This window comes from Lepeophtheirus salmonis, chromosome 2 (genome assembly GCF_016086655.4).
Source record: "Lepeophtheirus salmonis chromosome 2, UVic_Lsal_1.4, whole genome shotgun sequence".
NCBI classification, from domain to species: Eukaryota; Metazoa; Arthropoda; class Copepoda; order Siphonostomatoida; family Caligidae; genus Lepeophtheirus; species Lepeophtheirus salmonis.
The window spans coordinates 4,459,505-4,476,683 of NC_052132.2; the positions used below are offsets into that span (position 1 = coordinate 4,459,505).

Below are 17,179 nucleotides of genomic sequence, written 5' to 3' on the forward strand. Positions count from 1 at the left end.
TATTGAGGGATTGATAATGTTGTGTTAAAAATAAATTTAGTCAAATTCAAGATTTTATGAAACTGAGACTAACACTTTGAGGGATTGAGACATAGTTGTAATTACGGAGGAAATATAAAGGTCGTTGCCAGGCCCAAAATGATGATGTGCCCTAACTCCAATTGAAATATAAAAATAATTTTTATTTTAACTCTACTAAAACTGCAAAATTGTTACCGCATTCTAAATTCGTAGGATTTATAATGATGTATTTTATAAATGAGCTTTTCAGACCTTTGAATATTGAGGGATGTATGTAGTTATTTCTAATAATAACTTAGATATTAAATACATAAATAGTATTTTATATATATATATAAAAGCATAATAATAATATCAAATTTTTGGCCTTATTTTGAAATTATATTTCTGGAATAAATACATTAAAATGACCTCTTAAAATAAAAAAAAAACAGTTTTAGTTTATTTTGTTCTGATGAACAAACTACAACCATTCAAAATCAAAGAACAATTTAACATAATTTGAGTACGGCATTATAAATATATAGTTTATCCGCATCATACTTTTGAGGCTCTATTTTTCCAATTTCAACCCCATATAATTTAATATTTTTACTTTTCACAAAGGTTGCAATTCTAGAATTGTTCTGGAATGATAGTGACATATTTTTTAACAAGTTCGTGTCAAAGTGTCTTGTCTGAAGTCGCAGTTTAATGAACCTTAGATGTGTCACTCGGATCCAACCGTTGAGCACGAGCTCACATCTTTCTACTGTTTACGAGTCATTTTTTACAAGTTCAAGTTGGGTCTCAAGTCGCAGTTCAAGTTCAGAAGTGATGAAAATTGGGTGCATTATTTAGCTTCTCCGTTTTTCTTTTTTTGTTCTTCAGTTCTCAAACGGAAGAGTGAATTTTCCTTTTCTATGCTGTTGTCATTATTCTGTTATTTAATTCCTGTTTTCTACTACATACAACAGAACATTGAGTTATACGAAACCGGAATGAACATTTGCGTGTCGTCATAAAGGAAGAAGAGTGAGACTGAGGATTTGTTGCGGAGTTATAATTGTAAGAATTGAGGATTAGTATCGGAGAAATTCTTAGCAATGCTCTTATTTATTGACTTCTAATCCTCCTCTTTTATCACAGCTGCTTGCAGCTAATTTAATGGAACGTCATGACAGCTAAGCTGCTCTCCTCCAAAATATTATTCAATACCATGTTGATTTTTGGTTTCTTTTTTGTACACTCCCTAAATGCTCCTGATCATCCTCACTCTTATTCAAACTTAAAGGAGCCTCGAGTACATGTTACTATATACTATCTTTCTGTCATTTTTGTTTTACTAGTCGTAGTCTTGACTAAAAACACTGTTTGAATATATATATATACGGTTCATGAGTCCGAATGGAGTCTAAAATGAAAGTTGAGTAAGACTTAATTGTGAATTGAATATTATCCTCAACTTTGGTGTGTAACTTAATAAAATATGCAAAGAGTTCAGTTTTGTTTTTCGTGCAGAACTACCCTTTGTAGTGCATAATGTAGGAGTTTATCATTAAAAATTTATGTAAAACAATAAAATAAAGTTATAGAAGGAGTATTTCCCCTTGGGTTATTTAATATTATTATGTAGTAGCATTGTTTCAAGTCATATCTGGGAATTTTCCTTTATTTAATCACTTGATAACAGACAATAAAAGATAGGGATCTAGTTTTTGATATCACTATTGGTTCCGAGACCAATGAAAAAAACACCACTAGAATTAAAAGAAGTACATGTCTCAGAGAAATGTTTGTACCAAAGTACCATGGATATCCAAAGAGGAGGCACTTTTCTTGGAGAGAAGAAGGTGGGAGAAAGACTTATGGTAAATTACTGAATTAAGACCCTTGTTAACATCAGCTGCCTGTATTTTCTTGGAAAGCAAATGAATTACTCTAACAAAGAGAAAAAATTTCTATAAAAAAATGCATTTGTGCAAGAACAAGAAGAATTTAATATCTAAATACATTTGTATTTATTTTAAAATACATTTTTAAAACAAGTTAAACCAAAAAAAGATGATAATTCTTCTTCAGAGAGAGAGAGCGATGTTAACATCACAATGATAAAATAAGATGAAATACAGCACACCCACAAACCGTCTCTTCTTTTTTAATCCGCAAAAAGTATTTTTATTCTACAAAATTACCATCCTTACCACAGAGTAGGGATGTATCCGTACCAAAATTTTGCAAGACCATACGTCCGATCCAAAATATTATATAGAAAGTCCGAATCGAACTCAATTTTATATTAATTAAATTTACTAAACACGTCATCCTTGATCAATGTTTATAAATTAAAAAAAAATGTTTCAATAAAAGTTAAATTTAGAATCATACCAAACTATTCCCTTGCTTAAAAGATCATACTTAAAGCTTTACTGAATTAGCTCAATTTGTAGTCTGAGGTACTTTATCAAAAAATTAATTAGGGGCGTTTTAAAATAGGTCACATTTTTCGAGGACCAACTACAGGGGCAGCACAAAATTTACTCGAGTATATGTCCCATATCAAGGAGCGATACACCACTGGCAAGGCAAAGAAAATATAATTATTTTGTGGTCTAGATCTATTGCCGGTTTTAGAAGGGAAACTTGCCACCAGCCACACTCTTGACAAAGGGTCCCGTGCTGGATATAATTTTGCAAAAATTTAATTAAAGAAGAGATTTATATGAAAAACTATACAAATAGAAAAGAGATTTTAAATAAATGTCAATGTTAAGATAAAAAGAGATATTCCTTTTGACACAATTTATGAAGATGGGCTATAAGAAAGTTTGGTCTTTTCTAGACAAGTGAAAATACATTTCAAAAAATCAAATTTTAAAAAAGATAGAAAGAAAAGGGCAGAGCATAATCATCTTTCCCTCTGCTCTTGCTAGAACCAGTTCAGTCTAAATCCCTCAGAGTCATGCTCTGGAGTACCAAAGGTATATTTTTGTTTCCTTTAAGAAATAGTAATGTGATGGATTGATTGATGCAGAGCTATCTCATCTAATTAAAATCCCCTCTCCTTCTCACCGAAAGAAAGAAGGTCATCATCATCCCAACCCACACACAAACAATGAAACTCCATTTTAAATTTATTATGCCATAAGTTTCAATTATTCTTCTCCTCACCAAATATGTAAGACAGTACCAAAGTCAATTTCTTTTCCCCTTAAAAGTATTTTCCATTTCATTTTTTTTTCAGTGACTTTTTCTTCTAAAAACAGAAAATAGTTGATTCCTACATATGCAGTCCTTCAACACAAAAGCAACCTCTAATGATTTTTCTACAAGTTGTGTATGGACTCCATTTGTTTTCCTCCACGAATAATTATCATCAATTTCCATAAATAAATTGTTCTGATTAGTCCTTTAAAAGCATTGCAAATTGCCCTTATATTCATTGTCACAGCTCATAGTGAATTAATTATATATTGATAGATCTTATTTAAAAATTCATCATATGGAGAACAAATTAAGTCTTTAGTTAAGACTGTGATGTATCTTAAATTTGAATACACAGTTTATAATTAATGGAATATGCAATATTAAACTATATGTATATAATGTAAAAAAAAAAAAAAAAATACTGGACATTTGGGGTGTTTCAACATAAAACCTATCTTGAACCCAGAAAATTGGTTAAATAAAGTTTTTTTAATATATATACATCCTAATATTTCATCGGCATATTTGAATCAATTAAAGGCCTTGTCTTCAAAATTTGTGGGATGGCTTGATATAACCAATAAGTTTGGCTGTAGTTTAGAACCTTTACTTATACGATATGGCCTTCTTTTATTGTGAAGATAGTTTGTTGAAAGATATGGACGATAGTTTGTTAAAAAAACATAATGTAATCCAAGCTCCATTTTGAGAAAACCCATTCTTGCTTGCTTTTGTGTTGAAGAGTGGCATTTCTTAACTTTTGCTCTTGATTGCTTCCTCACCCCATATGTAATGCCATGATACGAAGGCATATGACTTTGAATTGAGGGGGTTTAAAGGAACAAATGGAAGAGAAGAGGAGCTTTGTGTCTATATGTGTGGGTGTTAAATAATAAAATAAAAATAGTTTCTTTCTTTGGAAATCAAAACATCTGTTCAAGGTTTATTTTTGAGCTCCATTTCAGCTGTTTTCTCTTTTTATTTTTCAATTATCTTTGTTGCTTATTTAAAGGGATATTTCTACTGTGAAGCATGTACCTAGTAGAAATGAAATAAAGTATAATGTTTTCCGCCAAGGAGATTTAAAAAAGCCCTTTCCGGCGACGATGCGCAACTCGACGGAACTTTATTTACACAGACACGTTCAACATGCCCGCCTTGTTGTTCCTCCTTTTTCTCTGTTTCTAGCTCTCTCCCATTTTTTGTTCTGCCTTCTCTCTCATCTAATTCAGGAGTGGATGTGATTGAGGTGTGTTGTTGGACTAAAGTTAGCTGATTATCATAGCTCTAAATCTATAAAATATTGATTTTTTTGTAAGTGGTGTTTAAACTTCTTCCGAAGCCCCATAACTCTAATTAGAGTGAGAGATAGAATGCAATTCTAAAAAGTCTAATCCTTGTGTACTATTTATACTGGACATACATGGATCGACCTCTCCTTATGGATAGAACAATGACAGAAGATAGGATTCGGGTATTAGAAAAGGCGAGGGTATTGCACAGTCCATCCTCCTACGAGGAGTATGAATTAGACAATGGAGAGGATGAACTCCTCTGTCCCAGAGCAGGATGCTTAGGGGACCCTCAGGTAATTTTCATTCGTAATTATTGCATCGCTGATTGGGAATTAAGGAGCTAAGGTATTAATTGTTTCATAATGTCTATTTATATATATGATGTAGACATTGCGCATGCGTCACTTTCAGAATGCCAGAGTAGGCCTGGCAGGCCTTCCTTGCATTTTTTTTTTGCAAAAATAACATTCACTTTTTGTTTCTTTTTCTTTTCCTACTTCTTCAAAAGAGGCATAGAAATACAAGCCATATACTTTACTATATTAAAATACTCTGTTACTTATTGGAGGATATAGAATGATCACCTGTCTTGACCATAATTGATTCAATGACTTGTTTTTTGTGTGTGTTTTATTTTCTTATCTCCAACTTGATTCCTTTGGTGGTCCCTAATCTCCTTTTGAGAGATGTTTTCATTAAAAAAAATCATCTGTGGATTAGATGAGCCAACTAAATGACATCCATAAATAACCCACAAAACCTCTTAGCCTTATCACAAACAACCACTACCACTATCATTAATATAATCCTCCACTCATTTTCAGAGGGCAGCTCTCGACTATCTCATATTCCGTCATTTCCGCTCCTTCTCAGATGCCATCTCTGATGATAAATTTGACCCATCCTACATCTACGAAAACGAGACAACGGATGAGGACCGTAATGGAAAAACCTTTTGGAAATCGCATTACTCAAATCCCCAGGAGGCAGAGATAGATTTGTGGAGACTCTCATTCTTCACCCCAATGCAACTCGTGTGGATGAAATCAATGAACTCTTAGAAACGTCTCCTTTACATGAAGTTGCACGGAGAGGGGACCCGGAGTTACTTCGACTCGTACTCGAGGCTGGATTTCCATATGATGTTAATATCCCTGATGGAGAGGGATTGACTCCTCTACATGTCGTTGTAGAGTCCCTTGAGGTGAGTTGCTGTTTTTTTTAATCTAATCTTCTTTCTTTTGGGGGGTCCTTTTAAAAAAAGGAGGAAAGGGACTCGGTAGACTCTACGGGGTTCGTCGGTTTCTTTTCTTTTTGTACTATGACCATATAGATACATAAATTGCTTTCCTTATAAGTATGTATGAATATGTTTTGACTTGATATGGATACTCATTGTAGTCAGTACCTCGCATCCATTTCTTTTCTTAAGATAAAGAAACAATTTTTGAAAACCATTGTCAGATTGCCAAAAAAATAGGGGCCCTCTCCAATCCCACACAAGGTGACTATAAATAATGCCTTCAACGTGTCACACCTTGAATGCCTCATACCAATTGCATCTTTGTGCATCCTATTTACATGAGTAATCGTATTGCAGTTTCTTTATACAGGACATGGTTTACTTAATTCTATTAACAGTCACTCAACTAAAGTGAGTATTTTCCAATCTATAATAATCATCTCTGATCTATAAATAAATAATTAGAAATATTATTATATCTTAATGCACTAAGGCTATTGATTTTTTTCCTTTCAAAATATTATTTGGTTTAATTTTCTTTATGCCCTACTAAACCTCGATTTTGTAACTCTTTTGTAAAAGATATAGTGACTAAGTGAAGAAAAATGTATTTTCAGTCAGTTGTCGCAGATAGGATGTCATATATTAAAACTTTATAGAAAATCGAACGATATTAGGACTCTAAGATGTTGAATATAATATATATATTCGACAAGTTGCTACTTGTCTAGATATACACGAAATATATTCAAACATAGCAAGTTTATGTAGGTTGGTTGTGGTAAATTAGGGTGTGTCTACACAAAAAAAAGTGTGAGCAATATAGCGTAAAAGCAAAAGTTGTACAACTGTCAGTGGTATCTACCCCAATTCTGTGGATATGAATATTATCCTACTAGGGGCATAATTCGTTAACCTTGAATAATTAATTAGTTATAATTGAAAAGGAGATACTTTACCTCATCAGATACTATGTAAATAGTATCCGATGAGTCGAACTGAGTCAAGTCTATAAGCTAGAAAAGAAGAAAGGAATAACTCCGTTAGAAACTATGATTTTCAACCTTTTTTTAGTGATGTACCACTTGTAAAATATTTATTTAACCAAAGTACACTCTTAGTTGCAAAAAGCAATTTTAGCTTCAGTGATAAACCACTTGTTAAATATTATTTCAAGTACCTCAAGACAATCACTTAGGGATAATTGGGCCACGAAACTCAAGACATTTGAAGAGGCTTAGGGATAAAAATCAAGCTGACTCCCTTAAATATGAAGTAAATGTGTATTTTTTTTTGTTTTTTTTTAATGCGAAAATTGACTCCTAACACTAGTAGGTTTTACTATAACTTAGGATCTCATCACCATCATGTGGATATCAATGTTCTTTAGTTCGTTCATTTCATTTTAGGAGTACACCTTGAGTAGTTAATTATTAATTAAGTATAATTGAAAGTACCTTGACCCATTGGATAATATATTTTTAATAACAATAGCTAGGTGTTCATTTACAAAACAAAGATACGGAGATTTACTCGGTTTTTTTTATCATTATGACTGTATAGATAATAGGCTTGAAAGATTGAATATTCAATTACAATGACTCATAGTTTTAATCAAAACTTACAAATGTTTAAAAGTGAAGAAAACAACAGCATAACAATTAAGATCGCTCCGATCAAGATTTCCTAAGACTTATGACCTTACATATCAAATTACATACTTGAACTATTTTTTTAGCCCTGTATGTAAATAGGCTATGATTTTTGAAGGAAGGAACTGCCTCTGTTATTGCTTCATGCTTAATCTAATATAATGCAAATATTTTTACATCAAAATGATTTCATTTTAATAATAATAATATGTATATACATTCGTTCCACCATGAGTTCGATGTAGTGCTTATACCACGATTCATAACTAAATACGAACAAACATGATTTGGATATTTAAGGCTACACGGGTATTAATAGAAACCACTCCACGCCTTAACAAAGGTCAGAAAAGTGTAATTTAATGCTTCATTTGCTTAGAGGCTTCTAAGATTTTACATCATATTTATTCATTTCTCTAATGTTGTGTCGACTCGAATTAAATGGTTTTATATCTGAAAAAAATACCGAATAGAATTCATAATTTATTGAGTCGGGTTAGAGTACATATTTGTATCACTAAATCTTATCAAATGATGTTTTGAGTTTTGTGACACTGTCCCTAATCCAGGGGAGCCTGCACGATTATATATATTTTTTTTTTTTGAGGGGGCTTAGATTTTGGATATTTTCTGAAAAAAAAATTAAACTCCTTTTTCAAAAAATTAGAAAAATTATTGCAATTCAGAAAAATTTCAAAATTTAATTTTTTTAGAAAAAAAATTCGAAAATTAAATTTGAAATATATAATTTAAAAAAAAATCAAAAATTCCTCTACAGAAAATAAATTTTTTTAAAGAAATTTGAAAAATTTAATTTTTGGAAATTATCACAATTTCTAATGTGGTTTTTGAAATCTCTACGGGGACACAACAGTTTTGTAACGAATTGGTGCATTTGACAATATGCACGAAATATTTGCATTTTATGTGTTCATACAAAAAATAAAACCGTAGAAATAGTAGTGTTTTATTTGGCTAGAAAATATCGGGCTTCAGGCTATGTCAGGCAAGAAGGGATCGAGTTTTGGACCAGCTTCCGGGCTTTCAGGACAAAATATGAGAATATATACAATAAAAGTACTCCAATATTTCATCTTGAGAGCTAAATATATTTAAACATCAGAATATAATAAATAATTTTATGAAGTCAAATCTCACACAATACGGGCGTTTGCAAGATTATAAATATATATATATTTATTTTTTGGGAGGTGGGAAGGGGGGGGGGGCAAATAAAGAAAATACGTCATGTATTAGTTGTAAATGAATTACTTTACATCAGAAATAAATATCGGGTTGGAAGGTGTGGGCCACAGGCTTTTTGGACTGGGCAAAATGAGGTTCGGCTAGCGTGGTTTCGGTCTCGAGGGTAGACCAAATTCCCCTTTGAGAAATAATACTGTACAATACTTACGGCGTTACCTCACAAATACTTAAAAATGCATTATAAATATTCTTGACGTTGTTGATTCGTTGAATTCGAATGAGCTCCTTTAATTTGTGAACAATTCTGTAGATGGGAAGAATTGGCTAAATAATTACCTACTGATTTTGTGCCGTTCTTCTTTTTCAACCCTTTCCTGATTGGAAAAAGTACTCAAGTACATTGCTCATTCAGAATAAGGGAACTCACGGTACGAATAAAAAAAATTATATGTATATAATATATGAACAAATCTTAAATAATTTTAATTAAAAAAAAAACAAAAAAAATATGCGAGTTAATTAAATTTGTTATGGGGGGGCTTAGGAATTGAGTATAGCTGAATATAAATGTTCACATGAAGATTCCAATTATACATTTGTATATATAGACGAGGGAAATTCCGGGAACGAATACCTCTGACGTTATTGTTTTAAAATCTCTCCCTTTATGAGTATGTACCTAGAAATGAGTGCCCCATAAATATAGGGATTGACAATGGGTAAAGTGATATGATGATGGTGTAATCAGAGGAGGGAGTCTTCTTCCTGTCTTCAAATCAACTACGTTGTTGAACAGACAAATAAGTACTTAGGTAGATATTTGATACTCATCACAAAAAGTCGATCTAAGCTTACGTCAAAAAATAAAGTCATAACAAATGGATTAAGTCATGCTCAAAAAAACAAGAACTGAGGATTCCATCTAACTACATTTGAATTATTCGTAATGGCTGTTTTTAATTTGAGTGATAGCTTGAGTGTGTTTGGAAGGTAATTGACATTGTTAATTGGGGTTTCAGAGTAAGCACCCTTGATCAAATCTCGGGATATACAGGTTACAACAATATAGTCTTAAGAATATTTTTCTTCTTCTTTTTTTTGGTTGTTGAAAATTATGCTATGTAAAAAAAATTGATAACTTTTCTAAAATAAAAAAACTGGTTTTTATTTATTTACCAAGATGAATTTCGTTTTTTTTTTTTTTTTTGTGACAACTGCCGTTGTCTTTTATCAAAAATTTAGTCTGGAAGGATGTAAAATTCCCTATCAACCCAAGTCATGAGCTTGGATCGGAAATAAATAGATTTTATGATATGTCAGCCATCAAATGGGAATAAGGATATATGTTATTCTAAAATATTGTCTGGATTACTTTAATCATGTGGCTGAGCTCACCATTTCTGATATTGAAGAGACTAACATTTTTTCTTTTATAAACCTTTTAATTGCTCCTATATGATAATAGTAAATTCTAAAAAAGTGGGAGTGGCATTGAGTAAAAATGTTTGTTCTGGTCCAATGCTTTACTTTAGTATATCAACATAAGCAATAAACACGCATTGTCGAATTGCAACCTCATCGACTACTTGGGGATGTGTCACTTGACTCCATAGAACTCTCTGTCATAACAAACAAAAGCTGTCCAAACACTAGGGTTCATTCATTACACACACAGCGTCATGTGTCAGAAAAAATAAGACGAAATATCTGGCCCATCCATTCATTGGCCATATACAACTATAATTATGTATAGCAACAACATCATAATTAAATACATTATATGTATTTCTCTACCCACCCTAATTATACCCTCACATCATAAATAATATTTGATGGATGAATAGCTACATATGAATGAGTGAGAAAGGGAATACTGACAGCCTCACCCCCCCTTGCAAATCATGAATGCTGCCTTGTTATGACAACTAGTTAAAAATATTTTTCATAATTAGTGATGTAAAATGGTCAAGTCCTTAGGAGTGTAAATTAATAAAAAGAAGATTTTGTTGGTAATCTTCAGGATATTAATATTCGTATTAATATATGCCTTGGCATCGCCAAAACTTTCCCTCCACAAGATATCAGATGTTAGGATATTAAAGATGACAGTACTTTAGACAGTGTTGCCTTGATTTTTCTACTTCTTTCCCCTTTTAGAAGGTTCTGAAGGTTATTGGCTAGATGAATTAGAATTAGTTCTGTTAGGCTGTGATCAATTCAGAACGGGTATTAAATACTAATTCCATATTTGGGAATAACTACCAGCTGATTTCAATCTTTTTTTGTTTCTGTTTTTTTTTTTTAAATAAAAAGTTGTAAGATACAATAAATGTAACGATGTGTGTATAGTTTTTTCTCATGACGTATGCAATTTTATCTTTCCTTTGTAGAATTAGCCTTCTTAATTCAATTAAGAGGGTAAATTCATTAAGTAACAATATTTTCTATTGAGAGGTTGGGTGCAAAGTAACTTTTTTTTTATTAGAAAAGAGACTAATAAAAAGAATGCCAACAATTTATTTAAATTGTAAACACCTCCCCTCCGTACCCCTTCCCGTACTCAGCGGCCTCACCCCAAGATACATAATATTTGAAGGATGATATGGATATCTGTGTGAACAATCTCACTTCTTTTGCAGATTATGTATGCGGTCTTGTGTTAAACAGTATACAACAATGAAATCGTTGTTCAAAGGTTTTGTAAAGCAGCCATTATTTTGTCCTTTAATAAAAATGTTCAGCCTTATTATTTTATTTTATTTTTTTCGTTTATACATTTAAATACCGAAACAGTTCCGTAAAATATTTACATAAGTAAACATTTCAGTTTAAAATTAAAGCTTCGGGGTTAGATTACATCGCAATGTTACTAAAATTTACAAAAAATACGAACTTTCAACTGTTTAAATTAATAGTATCGGAGATTAAAAAAAATGCGGCAATAAAACAAAGATAATTTATGAAAATACTAAAAACAAGTCTCAAACTTAAATTCTAGATTGTTGTAAAATCTTTTTTAAAGGCTTTAAGTTGACGGAAAGTACTTAATTTCTTCTCCACCCAAAGTCCACGAATTATTCCCCAGAGGCGGAACTTTTATGGAAAGAGCAGCATATCTTACTGCAGCAGCAATAACAATAACTCTCAGCTCCTGAGGATGTACTACATCATTATTTGTTACTCTGTTAGGTACTAAGGCTTTAGAGTTTAGTAAAGCAAAATCTAAAGCCTTGATTTCAGATGACACTCCCTTTTTCCTTTTGGAAATCCCGAACAAAACCATACCTTTGGCAACGTTAGTATTAGGATGTTATAATCCTTCTATATTTAACCTTAAGAGGGATTTTATAAGCGGGACAATCCACAAAATCATGTAGAGTATCATTAAAAAAATTTACCACAATCCTGCATGGCATAAAAAACTTAACTATTCTAGCGGATATTTGGAATTGAGCAGTAAAACACACTTAAAAAATTGTGATGATCAAATCAGGCTGTTAGAGCTCCCAGAAAAGATAATTTAATATTCTCTTTCTCCAGTTTTCTGGGAGCCCTAACAGCCTGATATGATCATCACAAACTTTTTTCTCCTACATCTCATGAAAAAGGGATTTTCATTTTGAGATGCCAAGGGCAAGATATAATGTGGGCATTTACTGCTCTTGTGAGGGGAAACTTTGTGCAGCACACCAATCCTAAGAAATTACACCGAGGGTTGTATTCGTGAAATCTGTTCCCATCCTTATTCTGGAATATTTGTTTGTTGTTGTAATTGTGCTCCTCCATTCCAAGGTTTGATATTTTGCCATATTTATAATTATCTTTATGTAAATTTTAAGGATTATTTTTGACAGAAGAGAAATTCCTCCACTTAGTTATGCTCTGGGTCTTTCAATAGCTTCCAAATAACTTTTATGAAACAATATTGGTATCAATTTTTATATTATAAAGGTCAATCCTCATCTTAAGATTAGATCCTCTCCACTTACTCAACCTCTGATTAATCTGGGAACAAACACGATCCCACTTACGTATATGAATTTCATCCTTATCCCACTCTAGGCCCGGAATATTAATATTTGTGTTAGTAAATATTTACTAATTAGAAAAATAAATTTTCCATAATTCCAAAAATGATAACTAAAGAAACGAAACACCGCCAGATTTTGGCAATACTGAGAGCGAATTTGTGAGTCTCTTCACTAGTAAAGTAGCTGAAAGTAACCCCTAATATCAAAAAACTCTAATTACCACTAAACTTCCGCCAAGTTAATTAGGATTTATAGCTTTAAATGGCTATACTATGCCAAAGGTTATCACCTTAATAACGCCCACTACTTAGAAAATTGGAGGTCAAAGTTCCTTCCTTGGGTAATTAAGCTTGTCTTGGACGGAAATTAGGTACTGTAACAGGGCGGGTCCCTTGTACATTTAATAACACACAATAGTGGCTTGAGGAAAATGGACCTTTAAGGTCCAGACCTCCATCGCTGAGGCTATGGTTTCGCTGCATATCCAGTTCAAATGCCAGTAAACGACTTAATCAGAATATAAACGCCATGAAGCTAGTCGTTAACCGTCGGTGACGGGGCAGTAGCACAAAGTCCATTGCAAGTCCTTACAATGCCTTTAGAGGTTGTTCTTGAGGTCGAAGGGGCGATATATTGAAAAAATATTTTATTCATTAATCTAAAAGATTTTTTTTGTGTTAAATATTTCCAAAATTAACGAATGAATAAAGAAGTTGTTAGCAATTATAAAATTAAATTACTTTTCAACGCAACACCCGTTATATCGGTGGTAAGATAGTCATAGAGGGGCTTAAAGGTCTATAGCCTCGTAAAACGATCGATTCATCATTAATTCGCTCAGCTACTAATGAGTACGACTTGAGTGTTTACATTATATATGTAAAAAAAAAAATGAAATTTCTTCTTATTGACGAGAAAATTTATTATTTTATGCTTCTTCAAAAAAAAGTTGTTGACATTTTATTTGTTTACTTCTTATAGCTATATAGAGAGAGTGAATAGATCTGCTCCCCTGTCCTAGATTTGTTTTGTATATGTTGAGAAGTTGTTGTACGTACACATTTCTGAAAATAATCATAAGTATAACAAAAACAAAACAAAAAACCAATTTTCGCTTCCCTCTGGATTATAATATTAAAAAAGTTTTATAGTTCCATATTTATTTATTTATGCTTATTTCTAGGACATAAATTTGTGTGTATATATTAAAAAGAAATAAAAATAAAATTTGGGAAAAGGGGTGAAAAATATATGTACATAGGATATAAGAATGAAATATATTTATATACTACATATATTGATGAGTTTGTGATATACGTTTCCAGAAAGAGATTAATAAACCAAAAAAGAAGGGATCTGAAATGTAATGCAATTCAATGATGACCCAGATTCATATATTTAGAGTCTTACATATTGTATATTTGATTTCTTTAACTAAATTCCCCCTTCATTTCCATTACAGGAAGCTGATGATGCAAAAAGAACATCCTACTTAAAATGCATGGAGTTACTCTTAAATGGTGAGCACATTGAGCCCAATGCAGAGGATCTGAGAGGGAATCTAACTCCTCTTCACTACGCAGCCAACATTGGCCTACAACAACCCATTCGTCTACTATTGGATCGAGGAGCGGATCCCAATTTAGAATTTGAATCCGGAGTGACCATTTCGGATGTCATCAAAAGGAAAATTCCGGAGTTCGATCTTGCTGACTACGTTTATAAAATCAAGTCTCGTCCTCTTAAAAGTCGACTTTTTGAGTATGTTGAGAATGGGGATATTCGTGGATTAGAATCTGTCAAGGATGAGGCTTGTGAGCTTTGGAACTCGGACAATGGAAGTTTGACTTTACTTCAAATGGCATGTGTTAAGGGGTATGATGGAGTTGTTCGTTGGCTTCTCACTGTTGGAGGAGCAGATCCCAATGCAAGATCCGGTGGGGAACCAAGGACTCCCATACTCATTGCAGCTCATCATGGATACTACAGAATCCTTCGTATATTTAGAGATGAAGAACCTCGCTCAGACTTCACTATTATTGAGCCAGTGTCTGGGAAAACGGTTCTCCACGAGGTTTTCCGACAAGACTCTGCCAAGTTTATTAAATCCAATGTAAAATCTGTGAGAGGTTCAAACTATCGCAAATGTTTTGATATTCTTCTTTCGGACACGTCTTCAAAGGGATTCAAGGATCAGATTGACTCCATCATCAATTATCGAGAGGCTCTAGATGGGGATACTCCCCTTCACTATGCAACAATGCAAACTGATCAAGATCTCATTCGAGCTTTCCTTCGTCGTGGGGCCAACATGGGGATCAAAAACAAAAAGGATCGAACTTCGGTTCAATGTATTTTGCCACAAACACTTCAGACCTTCTTTGATGAGGATTGTGTTTCCTGGGATGGAATCATTACGGACGAAAAGTTTAAACTCACCTTTCTCTATGATTTCCTTGCACCTCCAAAGTTGAATAACCTTTCGCTGGAGTATTTTGAAGACCAAGGTATGTAGTTTCTTTTAATTGGGAGTTCTTTTCGTGATTCAATCATGTTATAACTACAGTAATATATTTTAGAAGCTATTACTGGGTATGTATGTAGTAGAGCTTTAAAGACTAATGTGCCCAATCAAATGCACTGACTGGTCTTTTAATTATAGTTGGAAATGTTTTCTCCTTATATGAAAGATTAAATAAACAAATATAAGATTCGTGACCCTTTAAGGAACCAAGTAATAAATCGACTCCAGAGTCTTCACGAATAATTCTCAGTTGAATAGGCAATTTATTTTGTGAATCACGATTCTCATTTACCTTTTTTCTTCTCCTTTTTTTTTCTTTTTAAATAAAAGATTAAGTTTTTCATTCTTCTTGATTTGAGTTATGAGTTTGTTCATTTTATTTTTCAGAGAAAAATTCGGATCCATCACAAATGGATAGAAGACCTTTGCCAGAAACAGAACCTCTATGGTACATGAGTATGGCCTCAAAAGAACACCGAATGCTTCTCAAACATCCCGTGATTGCAAGTTTTCTCTGGCTCAAATGGCAAAGGATTCGTTCTTACTTTTATATCAATCTCTTTCTTTATTTTACATTCGTTGTATTATTGACCGCCTTTATTTTCCTAAAATACGGAGGTGGCATTGTTCCTAAAAACGAGGATGGAACTCCCGTTCAAGTCGTTGACACAGTAAACATCATTTTACAAATATTTCTCTCTGGACTATTATTAGTACTCTTCTGTCGAGAGCTCTTTCAAATGGGAGTCTCTTTCAAAAGATACTTTTTCAATGTGGAGAATCTCCTTGAACTCACCGTCATCGCCTTATCCATCACAATTATATTTGGATCAAATTCAACACCAGAGGAAATTTTGATGAATCGACATTTGGCAGCTCTCTGTGTTCTCTTCACGTGGACTGAACTTCTTGTTTTAATCGGTAGACACCCCAAACTGAGCACAAACATCGTCATGTTCCGAACAGTAATTGGCACATTCCTCACGTTCCTACTTTGGTACTCCCTCATCATTGTGGCCTTTGGAATTGCCTTTTATCTTATGATGCATTCCAATGGAGGGGAAAATAAGTTTTTTGAGTCTGTGAGCCTTTCTCTACTCAAAACATCAACCATGTTTGTCGGAGAGCTCGAATTCTCCGACATCCCCTTTTCAAACAATGCTCTCTCCTATCTTATTTTTGTTTCCTTCATTTTCCTCATCGTAGTCGTTCTAATGAATCTACTCAACGGTCTTGCTGTATCAGACACTGGACTCATAAGAGAAGAAGCGGAGGTCCTTGGGTGGCTCTCAAGAGTCGAACTCATTACATACACAGAGTCCATGCTTCTGGGCGATCCCTTCTATTTCCTCAGTAACTGGCCTGCCATCAAACTACTTAAGAAATTGCCTCATTGCGGAGTTTGTCGCATCCTATACAAATTCCCCTTTATGAGGGACCTTCTCCAAAAAGTGACGGGCGGCACCAAGATACTCCTTTTCTACAGCTGCCTTCCATCCAAACGAGCAACTTTCTTTCCCAATAAGCGAGGAAAATCCCTCTTTGGATATAAAAGAAGTCTCAGGATAGACGATGAGTCCAGAAAAGCTCCTAACCTCTATGTCAGTACGGACGTTCTAGAGTCAGCAAAGAGTCTAATTCTTGAAAAACTGCGACGGAGAGAAGAAGAAGAAATTGCAAAGAATCAATTCCAGAAATTGGAAATGAAAATTGATCGAATTGAGAGTATTCTCATAAAATGTATTTCATCCAATCAAGCCTTCGCATCATAAGACTGTAACTATCCATGTTTATAAACCATAGGTTAACTGTTTTTGCGATTCTGTTTCTTGTAAATCACTTGTTAAAGGAAGTTATATTTTATTTGGTACTCCTCCATGGGTATACTCCTTACGTAGGTACTCGTAAAAATTTGTTATATGCTTTTTATACTCGCTTTATTGAACCATAAATTATGTATCAAGGATCTCAGTTAATACACAAATCAAGATAAATAAATATATGTATTGATTCTAGATAAA

General features: G+C 33.2%; 1 protein-coding gene across 2 annotated transcripts; it reads left to right on the forward strand.

Moving 5' to 3' along the window:
* The first annotated feature begins 4,343 nt into the window (after window positions 1-4,343).
* Window positions 4,344-17,179, forward strand: LOC121132576 (transient receptor potential cation channel protein painless). Of its 2 annotated transcripts, none has more exons than XM_040728008.2 (4): window positions 4,344-4,795; window positions 5,327-5,706; window positions 14,097-15,141; window positions 15,546-17,179. In XM_040728008.2, exons 3-4 carry the CDS (start codon window positions 14,136-14,138, stop codon window positions 16,928-16,930), a joined length of 2,391 nt encoding a protein of 796 aa, XP_040583942.1. In that variant the 5' UTR covers window positions 4,344-4,795; window positions 5,327-5,706; window positions 14,097-14,135; the 3' UTR covers window positions 16,931-17,179. The 2 variants fall into 2 exon arrangements, with proteins under 2 accessions (XP_040583942.1, XP_040583943.1); XM_040728009.2 differs by lacking the exon at window positions 4,344-4,795 and adding an exon at window positions 5,000-5,125.

What these genes read in the sequence shown, in the direction of transcription:
- LOC121132576 (XM_040728008.2), top strand. Translation starts at nt 14,136, where the DNA reads ATGGAGTTACTCTTAAATGGTGAGCACATTGAGCCCAATGCAGAGGAT. An exon ending in GGAGTATTTTGAAGACCAAG is followed by an intron (nt 15,142 to 15,545) that starts GTATGTAGTTTC and finishes TTTATTTTTCAG; the next exon opens with AGAAAAATTCGGATCCATCA.